This window comes from Culex pipiens, chromosome 1 (genome assembly GCF_016801865.2).
Source record: "Culex pipiens pallens isolate TS chromosome 1, TS_CPP_V2, whole genome shotgun sequence".
NCBI lineage: Eukaryota > Metazoa > Arthropoda > Insecta > Diptera > Culicidae > Culex > Culex pipiens.
The window spans coordinates 34,926,693-34,947,733 of NC_068937.1; the positions used below are offsets into that span (position 1 = coordinate 34,926,693).

The window sequence follows — 21,041 nt, forward strand, 5'->3', positions numbered from 1 at the left end:
GTTGGGGGGGGTCTTTAAACTTTCTATAAAAAGTTCATTTTTAGAGCAAGAGTGAGTTTTTTTTCTGTAATTTTCTATAACAAAATATCAAATTGAATGATACGATAAATAATAACAAGCTTAAACTTCCCACAACACTTTCAAAAACTCGTCCTTAAAATGCCAATAACTTCAAAAGGGTACACATTACCAAAAAATGAAGAGTCATTTTCGATTGCAAATTTAATTTTGCATTTTAAAACTATTTTTAATATTTTGTTCACCAATATTTTATGTTAAAAAAATATATAACCGGTACCTCTTTTAAATCTAGCGCAACTTATTAAGGCCGTTTCAAATATTTTACAAAGTTTATGTCGCCCCCTAACCCCCCCCTTCAAAATCAGTCTGAAAAATCAAGGGGCAACAAAATTTGTTTTTTCAAAAAACTTGAAAATTTCAATGGATATAGAAGTCTAATCGACTGAGAACAATCTAAATTGCCTTTTTCTGCATTGATAATCATATTTAGTGTGTTTGGGTTCGTTTAAAAATATCCGCAAAAACTTTTTTTTCTCGCCACTTTTTTTTTTGTCAATACTTAGAAATTAATTAATTATTGCAAAACGGCTGGACAGGTTTATAATGCATTTTAAACAATCTTATCATTCAAATGTATGTATAAATACATATTTTAGAATTCAAGTAGAATTTGAAGTGGAATTTAAAAAAAAAACTTTTGTCCTTGCTATTTACCTGAAGACACTTTAATGATAAAATTTTTTTTCTCAAGATACAAATTATATGAGAGGAATTCTCTAGATTTTCTCAAAAAATCCTAGTTGTCATAATTATACTTTTTGATTTGCATGCAACTTGTTTGAATTTCAAAAAGGCTTAACGGGTTACATACATGTAAATCGGTAAAAAAGTCAAAGGTTGGTATGAGCACACACACCTAATTTTATTTAAAATCTGTTTTCAGGACATTTTCATCTATCAACAAAACAAGTTTGAAGACTGCCGAGATATAGCTATTTGAAGTTAGCAGTTTCAAAAAACGGGTGCCACGATATCTCAACACTGCCTAGACCAAATCGGCTCAAAAGATGCATGCATGCAGTGCATGACAAAAATATTTTTGTGTTTTTCAAATAAAAAATCGTCAGTTTCTGATTTTTGTATTTTTTTAAAAAGCAAAATTTAAAAATCGAGCTTCGTCATGCACACGGGTTATGTCTTGAGAGTCTTCACCCCAAATTTCAGCCAATTTGGTTTACCCCATCTCGAGATATCGTGGCACCCGTGAATCAACTCGGTGTTTAAAGAAAAACGAACAGAAAGTTTGACAGTTCGCTTTGCGCATGGCAACATTTTGAGCTTAAATCGTTTCTTACTCAGTTTAATCATGAAGTATCATGATGAAACTTTCAGGAGTGATTGAAAATCATATTTTAGTGGATTTAATAAATTTCTGTATTACGAAATTTTGTGATTTTCTACATGTATGTAACCTCTTAAATCATATCATTTAGCCCTTTTGAAGTGTATTTTGTGATTTAAAAAATCTGCAATTATATTCTTCAGAGAAAAATTTCACACGAGTTTCCCTTTTTTATCTTTCATCGATTGAAAATGAAGGGTCAGTTGAGTAGAACTTATTTTTTTTGTAATTTATTAAACTCTTTGCAAGACCATATCTCAGCAACCAACAATCGAATCAACAATGATCAAAAAATGAAATTATAGTGAATTTTCCCAGCTTTGATGTTTTTTTAACATGATCAAGGCTGTAACTAAAAAACGGTGCATTTTAGCTAAATTTAAAGTTAGTACTATTCGATTAGAAATTCCATTTGACATTTTAAGTTGATTTTTCAAACTTTTCATAAAACAAATTGTCCGCATATCCCTTAGCTCAAAGTTGGCACATTTTGTCTGCTTAAACAGTTAAAAAATGAAAACATTACCCCTTTGAGGTCAAGTTAGTCAAAGTCGAGTTTTTGTGATGAAAAGCTATTTAAAAAATGGGTATTTTTGTAAGAGTGCCACTTTGTTTCCTGAACAGTCTTTAACTAACCTACAACTTTGCCCAAGACACCAAATCGATCAGTTAATCCCTTTACGAGTTACAGATTTTTGAATGTTTCCATAGCACTTTTTTATGGACGGCCCCCAAATTTGTATGGAGATTTGTGTCAAGAAACAATTGAAGCAAAATAGCATATTTGGACATAAAGAATCGATGGACGAAGTTTCAAACAAATAAAAAAAAAAATACCATGAAAAGTCGATTTGCGAAGTTCTAGAGAATTGTTACTAAAGCCTTGTTTGGAAAAAATATGATGCAAAATGGCTGCTTTTGACATTGGGAATGCATATACAAAGTTTCATTCAAATTAAAACTATATAAATCAGAGTTGGAGTTTATGTATTTTGAATGTCTGAAGTTACGGTTGGAGCCTGAGATCGGTTCTTTATCCAGAATTTTTAAGCGAAGAGGGCGTTACGAATGGTACACACCCGAATTATCAAAATCATGCAGTAATACCAACATTACAAAAAAGTGAGCCATGGAGCGACAGCCACACTTTTTTGTAATGTTGGTACCACTGTGCGATTTTGACATTTCGGGCGTGCACCGTTCGTAACGCCATCTTCGCTTAAAAATTGGATAAAGTTTCAAATTTTGTAAAGAGTATATTTGCGATCTGCCTCTCTAATACCATCGTTTATTCTAAAACTCTCGTGAGTTCAATTTTTATTATGCTGACTTACAGAAATATTACAAACATCGGAAAGCATTTTTTTTGTAATTTCTGTACCGAGTGATTTAAAACGCCACCAAAACTGCTGCGCAAACCCGCCACATTCACCCGCGATACATATATATTCGATTGCACTCAATGGTGTTCTGTCCGTCCATAACACCCAAACACACACAAACCGGATGTTCCGCGCTCGGTTGGTAGTTGTGGCCGGCAGACACTATAGTAGCAAGACATGTGGACACACATGGCATCGCGTGGCGCAAAAAATATGGCCCATTAACAGCGACACGATGGCTATGACGTCCACGGCCGGCATATGGCAAAAGTTCTGAATTGGCAACGGTGTCGCACGTGGGCCATTTGCCGGAATAGCCTTCGCCGCACGGAACGATACTTGGAATTGTTCCATTTGCAGAGAGAGCTTCAGTGGAGGATTGTCACTCTGGGCTGGCAGAAAAGCTGCCAGCTTTTGGACCAATCATTCTGGAGAGTTTAGTTTGGTGGATGATACTCAGGACTTAGGTGTTTGTCAACGGTGGGTTTATTACGATATAAAAATGACAATTTACATGTTTGATATAAGTATAAGTCTATGAACAGTAAGTTAGATTTCTGTAATTATTTATAGGGTTGAAGTAACAGGAAGGAAAAATATTATTTAAACACACCGTGCAGTATTGCATTTCGCTTGTCAACCGAACCTGTTCAAATAGTTCAGTAACGCATCGCGTATTTCCATCGGTCTACAATGCACTGTACATGTTGGTTTTATTGCAAGAGATGTTCAGAATGCTTTTATTTCTTTTTCCGCCGATAGATGTCGCGCGTAGCGTTTGTGCGCCTGCAGTTAGGCAGCTGGGCGCGAACGAATGGTGCGCCTCCAACTGCATGTAAAGTGCGTGTCAGCGTGACAAATGAATAAAATATGTTTGGCCAAGTGATTAGAGTGAGTGTTTTATTTGCTTGTCGCGAGATCAACGTTGCGCTTCACCGGAAAAAGTTTACGATAGATGGTCGTGTCACAAACGGGTGTTGGATAACCGTGGCGCTGATAGATGGCTTCTTGAACAGGGAGGTGTTTAGACATGGTGGGATAGTGAAGTCACTCTGACTCTGACTCTGACTCTGACTCTGACTCTGACTCTGACTCTGACTCTGACTCTGACTCTGACTCTGACTCTGACTCTGACGCTGACTCTGACTCTGAATCTGACTCTGACTCTGACTCTGACTCTTTCACTGACTCTTTCACTGACTCTGACTCTGACTCTGACTCTGACTCTGACTCTGACTCTGACTCTGACTCTGACTCTGACTCTGACTCTGACTCTGACTCTGACTCTGACTCTGACTCTGACTCTTACTCTTACTCTGACTCTGACTCTGACTCTAGTCATCTAACGACTTCCTCTCCGGAGGTCGTAATTCTCGGAAAAGGAAAAACTTTTCAAATAACTCAAACACATCAAATTGTGGTGTGTGCTCTGCTGAAATGTGAACACAGACAAACCAAATCAAACACGTTTAAGCACATTCCTAGAGCAATCATAGCCATCAACCCTCCTCAAATGTTCACCCAGCTGAAAGCTGGGAAATGTGGGGAAGATCGATTAAAAGTTTATGTAACTCCAAATGGCAACTGTGCGGTTTCTTGGCGAGAACAGGATGGAAAGTTTTATTGGCCTCGAAAAAAGAAAAACAACTGGAACTGCCCATGTCTGGCCTTGTGGCTCCGATAACGACCCACAAAAGGGGCAATCGATGCTGCATCAGAAGAGATACACCCTGCTGCCAGCAGCAGGATGTTATTTTTAGTCCGTTCGGATTCGGAGAGACGGAGTGGAGTGGGAAAGGGTTTACATATGGGTTGGGGATTTTACCGGTGAATACCACAAGCAAACTCGTTACCCCAAAAAGGCAATTCCGACTTCGAGCGGGGGGCGATCCTCTGATGCCGAAAGGGGCTTAATTTTTAATTTTTCAATTCTGTGGTGTATACCTTTTGAAAATCGATATCTGGCTCCTGCAAAGTTTCAATTCAGCAGATGTTTGTGGGTTTTGTAGACCAACTGAATCAATTTTCCTTTTCTAAATAAATGTTTGATTATTTCTTAGGAAATCTAGAGCCAAAGGTTGCCCCATCAGAAAAACACAACAGCTACCGAAGTTTGCTGTCTATTTCCCACCACAGTTTGCGCATTTTACGCTCTCTTTGTGATGCTGACAAGTGATTTTCTACGCAATTTAATCACTTAATTGAACTCGAACTTCTAAAATTAATGTTGTTTCTCGAAGTGCATTTAAAATCTTTATCGTCTTGCAATCAACCTTACTTTTTTCATCCAGCTCAACTCCGTAAGAACTTTTTCTCGTTATCAATTTGCCTAGGTAAACACCCCCCCTCCTTCCGGAAAAGCTGCTTAAGTAAGCCAAACCACCCAGTCTAGAGCAATCACAGCCCGTGGATGGAAGATACCTACTCTTTGCAGGAGGATAGAAGCTTGGTAAACGCACTGCCCAGATTTGCGCTCGTAAATTGCGTTTCATCTCGATAAGAGCGACAGGAACTATAATAAAAGCACGATTAAAGGCAATCTGGCCCCAGGGTGCCCTCGAGCGTTCCAGCTAGAACAGGAATTTGTCTCAGCGGCGGAATGATGCTCGATAACTGGGTTGGGGAAAGCTTGGATAGGGACAGGGAGTTTGTATAGAGCGATTGGTGGAAGAGCCATTACAGTAAGATAAACGGAACAAGTTTCAAGTCAGAAGGTTGGCGCTCGGATTGAAAGAAGTTGAGTTTGGATTGAGTTCATAAGTGGTGGATTATGCAATTAAGTTGTTACTTTATCTGCAGAGCGAGTTAATATCTTGTTCAATCTTTTAACTACATCTGATGCACCATGTTGCCCATTGTGTGTTTTGTTTGTGTATAAATTTATTGTCTTCAAGTCTTTCAGGTTTGGTTAAAAGGGATGATGATCTGGCAAATTATCAAAAATTTCAAATCTTGATGCAAAAGAATCTTCGGCGAGTGTTTGTGAACGAGTAAAAGAGAATGAGTGATATAAATAGAATTCTCATGCTGGTAATCACGAGATAAAAGAAGAGAACTCACAATTTATAGAGACGGTCGCAATACCTTCTGATATTTTGTTGCAAGAATCATCAAATGATAGTTTTTTTCTATCGCTCATTTGCAACACTGTCCACAATTAAATTTCAATTGCAAATTTGGATGGGTTTTTGAAAGACCAGTTCAATGAGTAGGTAGTAAAGATTGAAGATCTGGCAACCTCGTTATAAAATATCGTGTCTTGAAAGGATTTGATTGAACTTTTCACGGCTATTTTGTTGAGTTATAATTAAAATGCAGTTCAAAAGTTGATAAGTATTTGATAGAATTACAAACTTTTGAAATCTGGCAACCCTGCCATGAGATATCGTCATTTTAAAAGTATTATTTAAATGTTTGAGGTCTTATATTGTAAGATTTGCTCAAAAAGATATTTCAACCTTATCATACACTAGCAGATGATTTCCTGAAATAATTTTTGGTAATCTGTTTTGCCTTCCTCACTGAGGTAAGGCTATAATCCTGCTCGAAAAATGAACTTTTGAAATACAGCTCGTAGACCTATATTCATGTATACCTATCGACTCAGAATCGAAAACTGAACAAATGTCTGTGTGTGTGTGTGTATGTGTGTGTGTGTGTATGTATGTATGTGTTCAAAATTCTTGCCAAGTTTTCTCAGCACTGGCTGGACCGATTTTGATCAAACCGGTTGCATTCGACTTGGTTTAGGGTCCCATACATCGCTATTGAATTGTTTGAAGTTTCGATAAGTAGTTCAAAAGTTATATATAAAAATGTGTTTTCACATTTAACCGGATCTCATTTATATGCATGAAAACTATGTCCGGATCCATCATCCAACCCATCGTTGGTTAGGTAATCGAAAAACCTTTCCAACGAATCCAAAACACTGAAGATCTGGCAACCCTGTCTCGAGATATGGCCACTTAAGTGATATTGATGCACTTTTTGGAAGCCGAATCTCACTTAAATGTATGTAAACGAAGTCCGGATCCATCATCCGACCCATCGTTGGTTAGGTAATCGAGAGACCTTTCCAACGAGTCCAAAACATAGAAGATCTGGCAACCCTGTCTCGAGATATGTCCTCTTAAGTGATATTGATGCACTTTTTTGAAGCCGGATCCCACTTAAATGTATGTAAACTATGTCCGGATCCACCATTCAACCCATCGTTGGTTAGGTTATCAAATAACCTTTCCAACGAGTCCAAAACATTGAAGATCTGGCAACCCTGTCTCGAGATATGGCAACTTAAGTGATATTGATGCTCTTTTTGGAAGCCGGATCTCACTTAAATGTATGTAAACTATGTCCGGCTCCACCATCCGACCCATCGTTGGTTAGGTAATCGAAAAACCTTTCCAACGAATCCAAAACACTGAAGATCTGGCAACCCCGTCTCGAGATATGGCCACTTAAGTAATATTTATGTACTTTTTGGAAGCCGGATCTCACTTAAATGTATGTAAACTATGTCCGGATCCACCATCCGACCCATTGTTGGTTAGGTAATCAAAAAACCTTTCCAACGAGTCCAAAACATTGAAGATCTGGCAACCCTGTCTCGAGATATGGCCACTTAAGTGATATTGATGCTCTTTTTGGAAGCCGGATCTCACTTAAATGTATGTAAACTATGTCCGGATCCACCATCCGACCCATCGTTGGTTAGGTAATCGAAAAACCTTTCCAACGAATCCAAAACACTGAAGATCTGGCAACCCTGTCTCGAGATATGGCCACTTAAGTGATATTGATGCACTTTTTGGAAGCCGGATCTCACTTAAATGTATGTAAACTATGTCCGGATCCTCCATCCGACCCATCGTTGATTAGGTTATCAAATAACCTTTCCAACGAGTCCAAAACATTGAAGATCTGGCAACCCTGTCTCGAGATATGGCCACTTAAGTAATATTTATGTACTTTTTGGAAGCCGGATCTCACTTAAATGTATGTAAACTATGTCCGGCTCCACCATCCGACCCATCGTTGGTTAGGTAATCGAAAAACCTTTCCAACGAATCCAAAACACTGAAGATCTGGCAACCCCGTCTCGAGATATGGCCACTTAAGTAATATTTATGTACTTTTTGGAAGCCGGATCTCACTTAAATGTATGTAAACTATGTCCGGATCCACCATCCGACCCATTGTTGGTTAGGTAATCAAAAAACCTTTCCAACGAGTCCAAAACACTGAAGATCTGGCAACCCTGTCTCGAGATATGGCCACTTAAGTGATATTGATGCTCTTTTTGGAAGCCGGATCTTACTTAAATGTATGTAAACTATGTCCGGCTCCACCATCCGACCCATCGTTGGTTAGGTAATCGAAAAACCTTTCCAACGAATCCAAAACACTGAAGATCTGGCAACCCCGTCTCGAGATATGGCCACTTAAGTAATATTTATGTACTTTTTGGAAGCCGGATCTCACTTAAATGTATGTAAACTATGTCCGGATCCACCATCCGACCCATTGTTGGTTAGGTAATCAAAAAACCTTTCCAACGAGCCCAAAACATTGAAGATCTGGCAACCCTGTCTCGAGATATGGCCACTTAAGTGATATTGATGCTCTTTTTGGAAGCCGGATCTTACTTAAATGTATGTAAACTATGTCCGGCTCCACCATCCGACCCATTGTTGGTTAGGTAATCGAAAAACCTTTCCAACGAATCCAAAACACTGAAGATCTGGCAACCCCGTCTCGAGATATGGCCACTTAAGTAATATTTATGTACTTTTTAGAAGCCGGATCTCACTTAAATGTATGTAAACTATGTCCGGATCCACCATCCGACCCATTGTTGGTTAGGTAATCAAAAAACCTTTCCAACGAGTCCAAAACATTGAAGATCTGGCAACCCTGTCTCGAGATATGGCCACTTAAGAGATATTGATGCTCTTTTTGGAAGCCGGATCTCACTTAAATGTATGTAAACGAAGTCCGGATCCACCATCCGACCCATCGTTGGTTAGGTAATCGAAAAACCTTTCCAACGAACCCAAAACACTGAAGATCTGGCAACCCTGTCTCGAGATATGGCCACTTAAGTGATATTGATGCTCTTTTTGGAAGCCGGATCTCACTTAAATGTATGTAAACTATGTCCGGATCCACCATCCGACCCATCGTTGGTTAGGTAATCGAAAAACCTTTCCAACGAATCCAAAACACTGAAGATCTGGCAACCCCGTCTCGAGATATGGCCACTTAAGTAATATTTATGTACTTTTTGGAAGCCGGATCTCACTTAAATGTATGTAAACTATGTCCGGATCCACCATCCGACCCATTGTTGGTTAGGTAATCAAAAAACCTTTCCAACGAGTCCAAAACACTGAAGATCTGGCAACCCTGTCTCGAGATATGGCCACTTAAGTGATATTGATGCTCTTTTTGGAAGCCGGATCTTACTTAAATGTATGTAAACTATGTCCGGCTCCACCATCCGACCCATCGTTGGTTAGGTAATCGAAAAACCTTTCCAACGAATCCAAAACACTGAAGATCTGGCAACCCTGTCTCGAGATATGGCCACTTAAGTAATATTTATGTACTTTTTGGAAGCCGGATCTTACTTAAATGTATGTAAACTATGTCCGGATCCACCATCCGACCCTTCGTTGGTTAGGTAATCGAAAAACCTTTCCAACGAATCCAAAACACTGAAGATCTGGCAACCCTGTCTCGAGATATGATTACTTAATAAGACATGAATGCCACAAAAGTGGTAAAATGTCTATAATAAAAAAAAATGATTACTTAAGTTATATATGTGTACGTTTTCTCTGGATTCAAAAAAATTGCTGAAATATGTGTACAAATCACTCCTATTACCCATTGTTGATAAAAAGTGAGGAAGGCATCAAACACATAGGTGGATTAAGTTAGTTTTTATGCAAAATTTCTGTTACATTCTTTTCTATGTTTTTTTTTAAACAAAAACGAGATCATTATCCATATTGTTATCAAATCACGATTATTTTATCAGCCTTTAGGAAGGATTCGATCTAAAAAACGCAAAAAATCAATTTTCAACCAATTTTTGATGTTTATAAAGCATTGGAAAGAAAACTCTTAACATTTTAAAAACATTTAGGGTTGGATGTTTGACTCGTTTTATGTGACTTTGCCAATGTTTTTTTTAATGTAATTTTTTTAGGGGTCAACTTTGGCCAACTAACGGTTCTTATATTTTAAGTAAAAAGAAGTATGACTATGCCTCTACGCATTTTTGTACAATTCAAATGATAATGGTTAAATTCTAGAGCAGAAAATATGGAAACAAGCAAAAAATTGAAAAAGTGTATTTAAAAACATGGAATTATTAGAAAGGCAAAATGTAATGATGATAGGTGATAGAATAGACCAAATACTACCAAAAACAAAGATAAACTAAACAAGATAAATGCAAATTAAAATTCTGAAAATAAAACAAGAAAAATATAAAACAAGAGAAGTAGAGTTTTTCGTAGAACAAAAGTTGCTCAAAATGACCTCCTAAACACGGGAAAAATAGACATTTTCGAAAAAAATGGGCAGTAGAGGGTTAAAAGGGTCATCCATAAGCCATGTGGACACTTTTTTGGGAAATTCCAGACCCACTCTCTATTCTAGTGAAATTTTTTTTTAAGTGTTTACGTGATTCAAAGAAGGCCCTAAACAATAAGCACGCGAAAAAATCTAGAATGCCATAGTTTCAAATTATTGAATTATTCCTAATTTTCAATATGGGTTTCAAATGACATTTTGTGTATGGTTTATTTTAGAATTTCACGTAATATCCTATGTTTTAAATTATTAAATTTCAATAATTCGCAACACTGGTATGAAACGAAGTGAAATTTTATGAGGACAAGATTTTTAAGTACAATACTTGTTTTTGAAAAAGAAAAAAAAGAAAAACATTTGCCCCATTATTTTTTGGACCAAAATACATTTTGAACAGTATTTGCAATAGTCTGAACTTAATATTATTACACCTTAAACAAAAAACACACAACAATTTGGAATATAGTAGAAATCAATCCAAAATTTTGAGTTCCTCAAAACCGCCATGGTAAATTATTTTGAAAAATTCGAACATTCTTTTAATGTTGCTTTGAGTATCAACATGTCGACGTCGTCGTGCTATCATGTCGCACCCGCCATTTTGACGTTCCGAGAAAAACGCGTTTTAATGTTTGACCTTGAATAAACAAAAACGAAAGCACGCAATGTAAACAATAACAAACACGTTTTGTTTTGCTGACCATTCTGTGCATTGTCCCGAAGTTTGGTTGAAGTTGGTTGCTGGAGTCCCGAGTTATAATTACAAATGTTTACGGTAGTCTAACTTGTACGTGCGTCAAACGCGTTCTGACCTGAAATCCCTTTGGCACTTACATCAATTTTCAGGGAGTGACAAGATAGCACGACAGGATTGAAACTTCTTTCATATGTAGAGTGACAAAAATTTTCGGAGCTTTTTTGGTTTTCATTGAATATCTCAGGACTGAAATCGAATTTTGGGGATCTGCGAAGGTCAAAAGATGAGGCATTGTGAGCTGCACAAAATGGCGTTCTTAACTCAATTTGGCCCAAAATGCACGTACGACAAGTTAGCACGACGGCGACGATGTATACTTTTGCAAGTAATAACAAATTTGAGTATTTAAAAAAAAATACAAAATCTATAATATACGGTTGATAACTTGCTAAATTATTCAAAATTATATGTAATTTTAGTTAAAGCTTGGGAAGCCTAAGAAGATTTAGCTTGAATAATTTTATTTAAATAAGGTAAATCAAAAAAGATATCTTCTATTATCGTCTACAAAATAGCGTTGTTCTATTGCGATAATTTATACGTTATTGTTGCAAACTTTATCTTTTAATAACAATAATTTAATTTGCATATTTTAAATTGAAAAAGTAATGCTAGTAAATAGCTTTGATTTTATTTTTTTGGAAAATGTTCATGTTGTTTGTTTAAAATTATTTATTTTTTCAATTTTGCAAAATTTATGCAAGAACTTTTGAAGTAAATTTGGTGTTCACTCCCCTGCGTTTCTCGTTTCTTTCATCGTGTATAATCGATAAATCGATTGGCAATTTCACCCAGTAACCACGACATCCGTTCGCAGCCCAGTCCAAAATAGCAATCTGGTCTCGTAAATTTCGATCTTTTTTCGGTGCGCTGCTCGAAAAAAAACTTCATTTCCTCGCAAATTGTCCTCTTTTACTGATGCGTTTCCGTAGACGACTGACAACGAAAATAAGTTGAAAAATGTGAAATTTAGCTAGTTTTATTTGAAAATTGCAACATTTGTTTATTGCAAACATTTTATAACATTGTAGATAAATAACAGAATTAAACTGAGAAGAACCGTTCCACATTTTCTAACCGTATCAAAACGCTTTTCCTCCTCCACCTAACCTAAATCAGAGATGATACGAGATTATCACCCGGCATCGGTTTAGCAGATTTTTGATGGGGCAGTCAGAAAAGGAACGTCAGAAAAAAAAATCAGTGAAAGCATTTTTCGAGACGAACTTTTTTTGTGCGTTGGTAACAGTCACTTGGCGTGGCGTGACAGAGCGGTGGCGATTAAGTTGTAATGATGGCGCTTTTCTCCGGTACTTAAGGGCATGTTACGGCATGATTGGGAGTGGAGAGAGATGGGCTTTTCAAGCTGGAGAAAATTGGCTTTTTTAAAGCTGGAGTGATGGGCACCTAAATGTTTTTGATTTAATTTGATTTGAAGAATTTTTGAGATTTCGAAAAAAAATGATTCAAATTTGGTTTGACAGGACTTTGTTTTAGGTAAATTAATCTGCAGCAAACTGTTTTGTTTTGATTCCATATTAACATTTTTGGATGGTAAGGTTTGTTTGGTCCAATCCAATACCCGAGGCCGGCAGCGAAATTATGGGAAAGTTGAGTTTGCATCAGACTTGGGTTATGCTGATACAGCTTATTTAATCCTGGATATTAGGTGGTGTCAGCACGAGGGCTTTTAATGGTCAATTCCAGAATGGCAGAGAACCTAGCGGCAAAATTTCAAGATCATTGATTTTAGTTGGTTGCAAACTGGATTTCGTCATGTATATGTGATGGTTGTCCAGTAGCGTGGCTCCCGGATATATGAAAAAGGCAAAAGTGTTCAATTCCAAACGCCTCGACCGGATTTTTGTAGCAATATGGCCCCAGAACATAGCCTGAAACTTTGAGCGCATTTGGTTAAGGTTTAGTACTTCCACCATTGACCTGAAGTTAGTATGGAACTTTTAAAGATTTACTATGGGAAATTTTCACTTTTAACCTCTTCTTAGAAAAAGTTTCCCAAAACCCAATCAAATTTTCTTATTCTCAAGTTTCTTATAGGTTTTGATCCGGGGAACAACTTTGTAGAACATCGCAAAGCGCTAGGAATTGATCCTGAAAAGATACAGGATATTTTTTGGAGCTAGGATTTTTTTTTTAACGTGCTCTAAAAATTTGCCTGTATCTTTCCGGGATTAATTCCTAGCGCTTTGTGATGTTCTACAAAGTTGTTCCCCGGATCGGAACCTATAAGAAACCACTACTTTGAGAAAAATTCATAGGGCATAGGAAAATATACTCGAAGAAGAGTTAAAAAGTTGAAAATAAATAAATTAAATTTATTGAAATTTCTTTATAACTTCAGGTCAATGGTGGAAGTTCTAAACCTTAACCAAATGCGCTCAAAATTTCAGGCTATGTTTTGGGGCCATATTGCTACAAAATTCCGGTTGAGGCGTTCGAAATTGAACACTTTTGTCTTTTTCATATATCCGTGAGCCACGCTATTGTCCAGCCTTAGGTTGCTTAGAAATCGATTAAAGGGAATTAAAAGCAATTCTACCAGAGCAGGAATTATCCTTTATCTCCAATTTAGTCACTAGCTCCAACTGGGGTAAATCGGGACTACAGTCTGAAAAGGTTCAGTGGATTTTACTACATTTTTTGTGTTCCTTTTTTGAATTCGAAATCAATTAAAAAAATTAAAATTGTGCAAAAATATGCCTTCAACAGCTGTCCAAATCCGTTATATTTATTCTGATTCACCCCCGATGTTGATATCTTAGGATAAATAATAACATATTTGAAAAAATTCAAATTAAGAAAGGTTAACATAAAACCCAATGTCCCAATTTTCTCATCATATAAAGTTACATGTATGGGTAATTCTCTACCAACTCACACGAAATCGGGAAAAGTTGCCCCGACCCCTCTTCGATTTGCGTGAAACTTTGTCCTAAGGGGTAACTTTTGTCCCTGATCACGAATCCGAGGTCCGTTTTTTGATATCTCGTGACGGAGGGGCGGTACGACCCCTTCCATTTTTGAACATGCGAAAAAAGAGGTGTTTTTCAATAATTTGCAGCCTGAAACGGTGATGAGATAGAAATTTGGTGTCAAAGGGACTTTTATGTAAAATTAGACGCCCGATTTGATGGCGTACTCAGAATTCCGAAAAAACGTATTTTTCATCGAAAAAAACACTAAAAAAGTTTTAAAAACTCTCCCATTTTCCGTTACTCGACTGTAAAATTTTTTGGAACATGTCATTTTATGTGAAATTTAATGTACTTTTCGAATCTACATTGACCCAGAAGGGTCATTTTTTCATTTTGAACAAAATTTTTCATTTTAAAATTTCGTGTTTTTTCTAACTTTGCAGGGTTATTTTTTAGAGTGTAACAATGTTCTACAAAGTTGTAGAACAGACAATTACAAAAATTTTGATATAGAAAAATAAGGGGTTTGCTTATAAACATCACGAGTTATCGCGATTTTACGAAAAAAAGTTTTGAAAAAGTTACTTTTTGCGTTTCTCTTTGTTTCGTCGTCCGTGTCTGTCGCGGGTGACCATGAACGGCCATGATCGATGACGATCAACTTTTTCAAAACTTTTTTTCGTAAAATCGCGATAACTCGTGATGTTTATAAGCAAACCCCTTATGTCTATATATCATTTTTTTTGAAATTGTCTGCTCTATAACTTTGTAGAACATTGTTACACTCTAAAAAATAACACTGCAAAGTTAGAAAAAACACGAAATTTTAAAATGAAAAATGTTGTTCTAAATGAAAAAATGACCCTTCTGGGTCAATGTAGATTCGAAAAGAACATTAAATTTCCCATAAAATGACATGTTCCAAAAATTTTTACAGTCGAGTAACGGAAAATGGGAGAATTTTTAAAACATTTTTAGTGTTTTTTTTCGATGAAAAATACGTTTTTTCGGAATTCTGAGTATGCCATCAAATCAGGCGTCTAATTTTACATAAAAGTTCCTTTGACACCAAATTTCTATCTCATCACCGTTTCAGGCTGCAAATTATTGAAAAACATTTCTTTTTTCACATGTTCAAAAATGGAAGGGGTCGTACCGCCCCTCCGTCACGAGATATCAAAAAACGGACCTCGGATTCGTGATCAGGGACAAAAGTTACCCCTTAGGACAAAGTTTCACGCAAATCGAAGAGGGGTCGGGGCAACTGCTGTGTGAGTTGGCGGAGAATTACCCGTATAGAAAATATTTGAAAAGCTATTTTACATCTATATATATAAAAAAATTCGACGGTTTTGTTCGAACGCGAATACCTATTTTTTTCTAAATAGTCCTCACCAATACCAACAACATTGCCGAAGACACCAAATCAATCAAAAAATTCCTTGAAAAATTACAGATTTTCAAATATCTACGTACCAAATTTGTATGAACAGCTGCCAAATTGTATGGTGATCAGCGATGGAACAATCATCATCAAAAGAAAATCATTGGACGTTCATCAAGAGAAAAAATCCGAAGGGAGCTTGGCTCTCCTCTCTTGCGCACGAAAGATTGGTAAACGGAATCTAAAAAAAACATCATCATGATTATTCGCCGAAACATCTTTTTCACTACTATTTTTAAGTGGTGCTGAGATGGAAATTCACAAAAATCATCAGCAGATAGATTTTTTTGGAGAAGTTCGGGAGCGATTTTCTTTTGCTCGATTTGCCTCCTCTCTCTTTCGCGGGTGAAGAAAGTTTGCAAGCGAAATTGATTTTTTTTTGCGATTATTCCACCCCTGATGGAAATACAAATACAAAAAATAAAAATGGTCGAAATCGATCGATTTCGTAGACAATTGGTATGCTTTGAGCCTTTATGGCTAGAACGGCCAATTTCTTTGCAAATTATGTTGACAAAAAAATGGTTTATAAAAATGTTGGAGAAACTTAAATGACAACATATCAAAAATTTTGAAGCTGTTTATTTAAAAAAAACTGAAATCAAATTATTCACTGGTTCACAATAAGTTGTCATTAAATAAATAAAACAAATAAAATCAAACTACAATAGGGTCTTAAAGCCTTAACTATTTTTTTATGTAGAACGGTAAAAAACACGATTAAAAACCATGTCTGATCACATTTTTCATTTTAATACAAAAAAATAAATTGACAAGACAACATTTTTTCGATGGATCAACTATGGTCCCCTTGGAACGAGCTGTCTTGTAGGACGTTTTCTGTCAAGAAGAGCCGTGAAGTTATATTTTTTAAATTGATTTAAAAATCCATACTAAATCCATTGTGGTCGTACAAAGGGTCTTTGTACTCAGAAAAAATAAGCTTTATCGTTGTGAACAATTATTACAAAGATTTAAGCTTAATTTTAGAACCCAATTATTTAAGTTTTGATAAAATGTCAATAAATATTTTTTAGAGTGTAACAATGTTCAACAAAGTTGTAGAGCAGACAATTACAAAAAATTTGATATATAAACATAAGGAATTTGCTGATAAACATCACGAGTTATCGCGATTTTACGAAAAAGTTTTGAAAAAGTTACTTTTTGCGTTTCTTTTTGTTTCGTCGTCCGTGTCTGTCGCGGGTGACCATGAACGGCCATGATCAACGACGACCAACTTTTTCAAAACTTTTTTTCGTAAAATCGCGATAACTCGTGATGTTTATAAGCAAACCCCTTATGTTTATATATCATTTTTTTTGTAATTGTCTGCTCTACAACTTTGTAGAACATTGTTACACTCTAAAAAATAACCCTGCAAAGTTAGAAAAAAAACACGAAATTTTAAAATGAAAAATTTTGTTCTAAATGAAAAAATGACCCTTCTGGGTCAATGTAGATTCGAAAAGTACATTAAATTTCCCATAAAATGACATGTTCCAAAAAAAATTACAGTCGAGTAACGGAAAATGGCAGAGTTTTTAAAACTTTTTTAGTGTTTTTTTCGATGAAAAATACGTTTTTCCGGAATTCTGAGTACGCCATAAAATCGAGCGTCTAATTTAATATACAAGTCCTTTTGACACCAAAAATCTATCTCATCACCGTTTCCGGCTGCCAATTATTGAAAACACCTCTTTTTTCGCATGTTAAAAAATTGAAGGGGTCGTACCGCCCCTCCGTCACGAGATATCAAAAAACGGACCTTAGATTCGTGATCAGGGACAAAAGTTAACCCTTAGGACAAAGTTTCACGCAAATCGAAGAGGGGTCGGGGCAACTGCTGTGTGAGTTGGTGGAGAATTACCCAACTAGATGACATTGAGAAAACAATTTTTTCAACCAAATTTAAGGCTTATCGTAAATAATTAATCTACTTGAAAATAAAATCTCAGTTTGGCAGTGTTTATCATTTTAATATTTTTCTAAACTTGCGTTTTTGGAAAAGGTGCATGTTTAGAAAAACATCAAAATGAAATGATGGCGAGAGTCATTTCATCTCAGTTCCATTAAAGCCACGTCAAAAATCCATTATCTCATTATTCTTTTCACCTCTAGATTTAAATTCCTTCAACATTCTTTCGAAAGGCATCGCTTCAATTTCCCACCAGCAGCTGCTTCGGCTTTTGGTGGGAACCAAAACACATTTCAAATTGATATTCCGCTCACATTCAACAGTTTCCCGCCGTTGATTCGAGCCTCATTCAATTGCTTCATTCTCATCCCTTCTCTCTCTCTCTTTTTGTGTATTTATTTACAGGAGCGGATTTGCCTGAGCTGCTTTTGCACCCACCACAATCCCCCCCCTACCCTCCCCCGAGGGGGGTGTGCCGACGCCGGTCCGCGCGAATCCAGCAAAAGAACAAAAACCGGACGCCAGTTGCCAGTTGAGGCGGAAAAAAGGGCATCCTCGGTGCGGCAGGAACCTACCCCAAAAATAACCACGCCATTAGGTCGAACAGGATTTCGACCCACCTCATCAACCCCTTGTCCCTTCTCCCAGACAGACGGAAATGAAAATTAAACCAGTGAACAGGATGTTTTCGGCGGTTGATACAACGGAACTTGACGTCCGAAGGGTTTGGCCAGAGGCCCTGGGAAGGGTTTGAGTGAAAAGTTGGGCTTTGCAGCAGCAGTGATCGGGGGGACCGGTTGCCGTTGGACAATTCATCCTCGGGGAGGTCGCTTGAAGGAGTCTTCCCTGCGCTAGGCGGGGTCCCTCCCCGGCTCGAAAATGCTAATCAAGGCGAACATTTGGGTGTACGTGTTTCAACTTGTGGTGATGAAAGGTAAGTTCTGGGAAAGTGGTGATCTTTTTGGAAATTATTTAGGATGAATACTATGAGGCGATTTGTTAGATTTTTTTTCTCTGAGATCGGAAATCCAAAATCAAAACAGATTTGGAGAATTTAGAAAAAATCTACATTTTGCTGTGAATCTCGTAAATATCGATATAATTGACCAAAGTACTAAATTGCACCACACGAGCTTTACGAACCCTCAAAAGCAAAGTTGTGTGCTCGTTATTTTTCCTCACCACAAAACCCAATTCCGGATAGCACTTTCTCCCACAAAACTACAAACCGAAAACCTGTAGTTTTTCCCAGCAGGCAGCCCATCAGCGGGACGCCAATTTTACATATATTAACTAGCAAATTTAAAGTGTGCGGGCTCGCCTTTCGTCGTAAAGTTTATTGCCAACTACAAAACGCTGACTCGACGTCGGAGCCAGCAAGCCAGTGGGAGGCCTCTCGTAATTACAGCTGTACGACATGGCCTGCGGAGGCCTAGTCGTGGTGTGTTTTCAAATTTATGGGAAAGTCCGGGAAAGTTGTCGTTTTCACGCCACACACATTCACACACTCTTTCGTCGGTGGAGGAAATATGCCTCTGTGAGGTCTCTCTCTGTAATTGAGTTTATAGTTTTGGGACCGTAATTCATATTGTGTTGTCTGAAAGTTTGCCGGAGACGCGATTCTACGTAACTTTTTGAAAGTGACGTGAACGCATGGATGGGTATAATTTAGTTCAGTATTTTAGGCTCGTATTCGTAGAAGTTTCGTCAGGAAATTGGTTTTCAGTGACGTTTGCTGGAGTTGTGGAATTAATCTTAAAACAGGTTTTGTTAATATTCAAATGTGAGCAAAGAAATCTTCAAAAGTTGTCCAATTCAATCAGAACAGTTATTGTCTGATCGTAAAAATCAAATCAAATTATTCGCTCTACAGCATTGCCTTGGCGTTCTCGATTGCGAGATTCCTACTCGAAACTAGGTGTTCGAAGGCTTGATTGTTGAGGCAATTGCAAACCTCTTTTTACACCTTAGCTTCCATCCACCCCGGGATTCGACCTGACGACCTTTGGATTGTTAGTCCAACTGCCTACCAGCGACTCCACCGAGGCAGGACCCAGGGAGACGACTCCTACACCTGGACTGAGCTAACGACCTAACCTTTTTTAGGTTAGTCCGGGACCAACATTTACTTCCCTTCCGACGGAAGGCGTGATCAGACAAATCTCGTCTCGAAAAATGCCACCGGGACCGTCTGGGATCGAACCCAGGCCGACTGGGTGAGAGGCAATCACGCTTACCCCTACACCACGGTCTCGGCTGATCGTAATAAGGCTTAAAAAGAACACCCTAAAATTTGGGAGCAATCGGTGCAGACCCGGTTTTCATGGGATTTCTTGTATGGGAATTTGTTTGGGAAAACCAACTTTTTGTTACTTGAATTTTGCAAAAGGTATCACAATTCGCTTTATACGTTTCTTCCGTTTTTTTACTTGCAAAAATTTACAAAATATTAAGTAATTTTTGCCTTCCTCACTGAGGTAAGGTTATAATCCTGCTCTAAAAATGAACTTTTCTTTTAAAGCTCGTAGACCTACATTCATGTATACCTATCGACCCAGAATCGATAACTGAACAAATGTCTGGCTGTGTGTTACCAAAATTGTCGCTCAGTTTGCTCAGCACTGGCTGAACCGATTTAGAACGGTCGCATTTGACTCGGTTTAGGGTCCCATGGATCGAGCATTTAAAAAAAATTTGATAAGTAGTCCAAAAGTTATGTATCAATATTTGTTTTCGCGTATATCCGGATGTTAGATAAATGGCCGGAAATCATATCTAATATTAAACCAGTCCTAAAGATAGAATATTGTGATATTTATGTATTTTTTTAAAGCCGGATCTTTGTTATCTGTACAGAAAAAAAAAATGAATTTTGGGAGGTTGAAAATTTATTTGATTGAATATTACCTCTTTGTTGAGTAAAATCACCTAATTTTTTTTTTAAATGTGCAACTGATGAAAATTCACCAGTTTCTGTTTTAATATTACATTTTTTTAACACAAAATCTGTCACCATTCCCTGATGAATATTACCGTAATTTTTTTTTCTGTGTATACTAAGTTGATTTTATAGTAAAACCAAAACGTAGAAATATATTTGCATCGGCCTAAGGGAAAATAAATTATTACTGCTGAAAATTTAAATCACAAATCCGTTGAGGGACAAAAACTTTAAATAAAATTTGTACCAGCCTGATTAAGATGTTTTAGGGGACTAAAAAGGCATATTTTGCGCTAAAGTTAAGAGTGCTGTAAAATCTGATTTTTTTTTGAAATTTCTGTATCTCAGCATCAAGTAGTCTGATAGACATAGTAAAAAAATCAGTGTAAATTTTTTTTCAGCTTTTCATCAATATTTCAATATTCCTTAGGAAGCATTTTTCAACTGCAAAAAAAAATTACAGTTTTCCTTCTTAAAGTACAGATTTTCAAATACAAAATAAAATCACAAAACTACGTGTTTTCGAAAAAGCACTACAAATTTCGGTTTTTGCAATATGGGTATCAAATGATCAGGATTTTTTCATAAATTTGGAAAATAATAACACATTTTTTTAAATACTCAAAATTTTCATA

At 37.0% G+C, this 21,041-nt stretch overlaps 1 protein-coding gene across 2 annotated transcripts in view; it reads left to right on the forward strand.

Annotated features, from left to right (window-relative positions):
- The window catches only part of LOC120418116 (uncharacterized), a 152,250-nt gene that overhangs the window by 35,036 nt on the left and 96,173 nt on the right, over positions 1–21,041 (forward strand). For both annotated transcript variants that reach the window (XR_008212154.1, XM_052708310.1), the window contains exon 2: positions 17,871–18,399. Coding sequence is in view for 1 of the 2 variants with exons in the window: in XM_052708310.1 (XP_052564270.1) it covers positions 18,345–18,399 (55 nt within the window). In the remaining variant the exon portion in view is untranslated. The remainder of the gene's footprint in view (positions 1–17,870; positions 18,400–21,041) is intronic.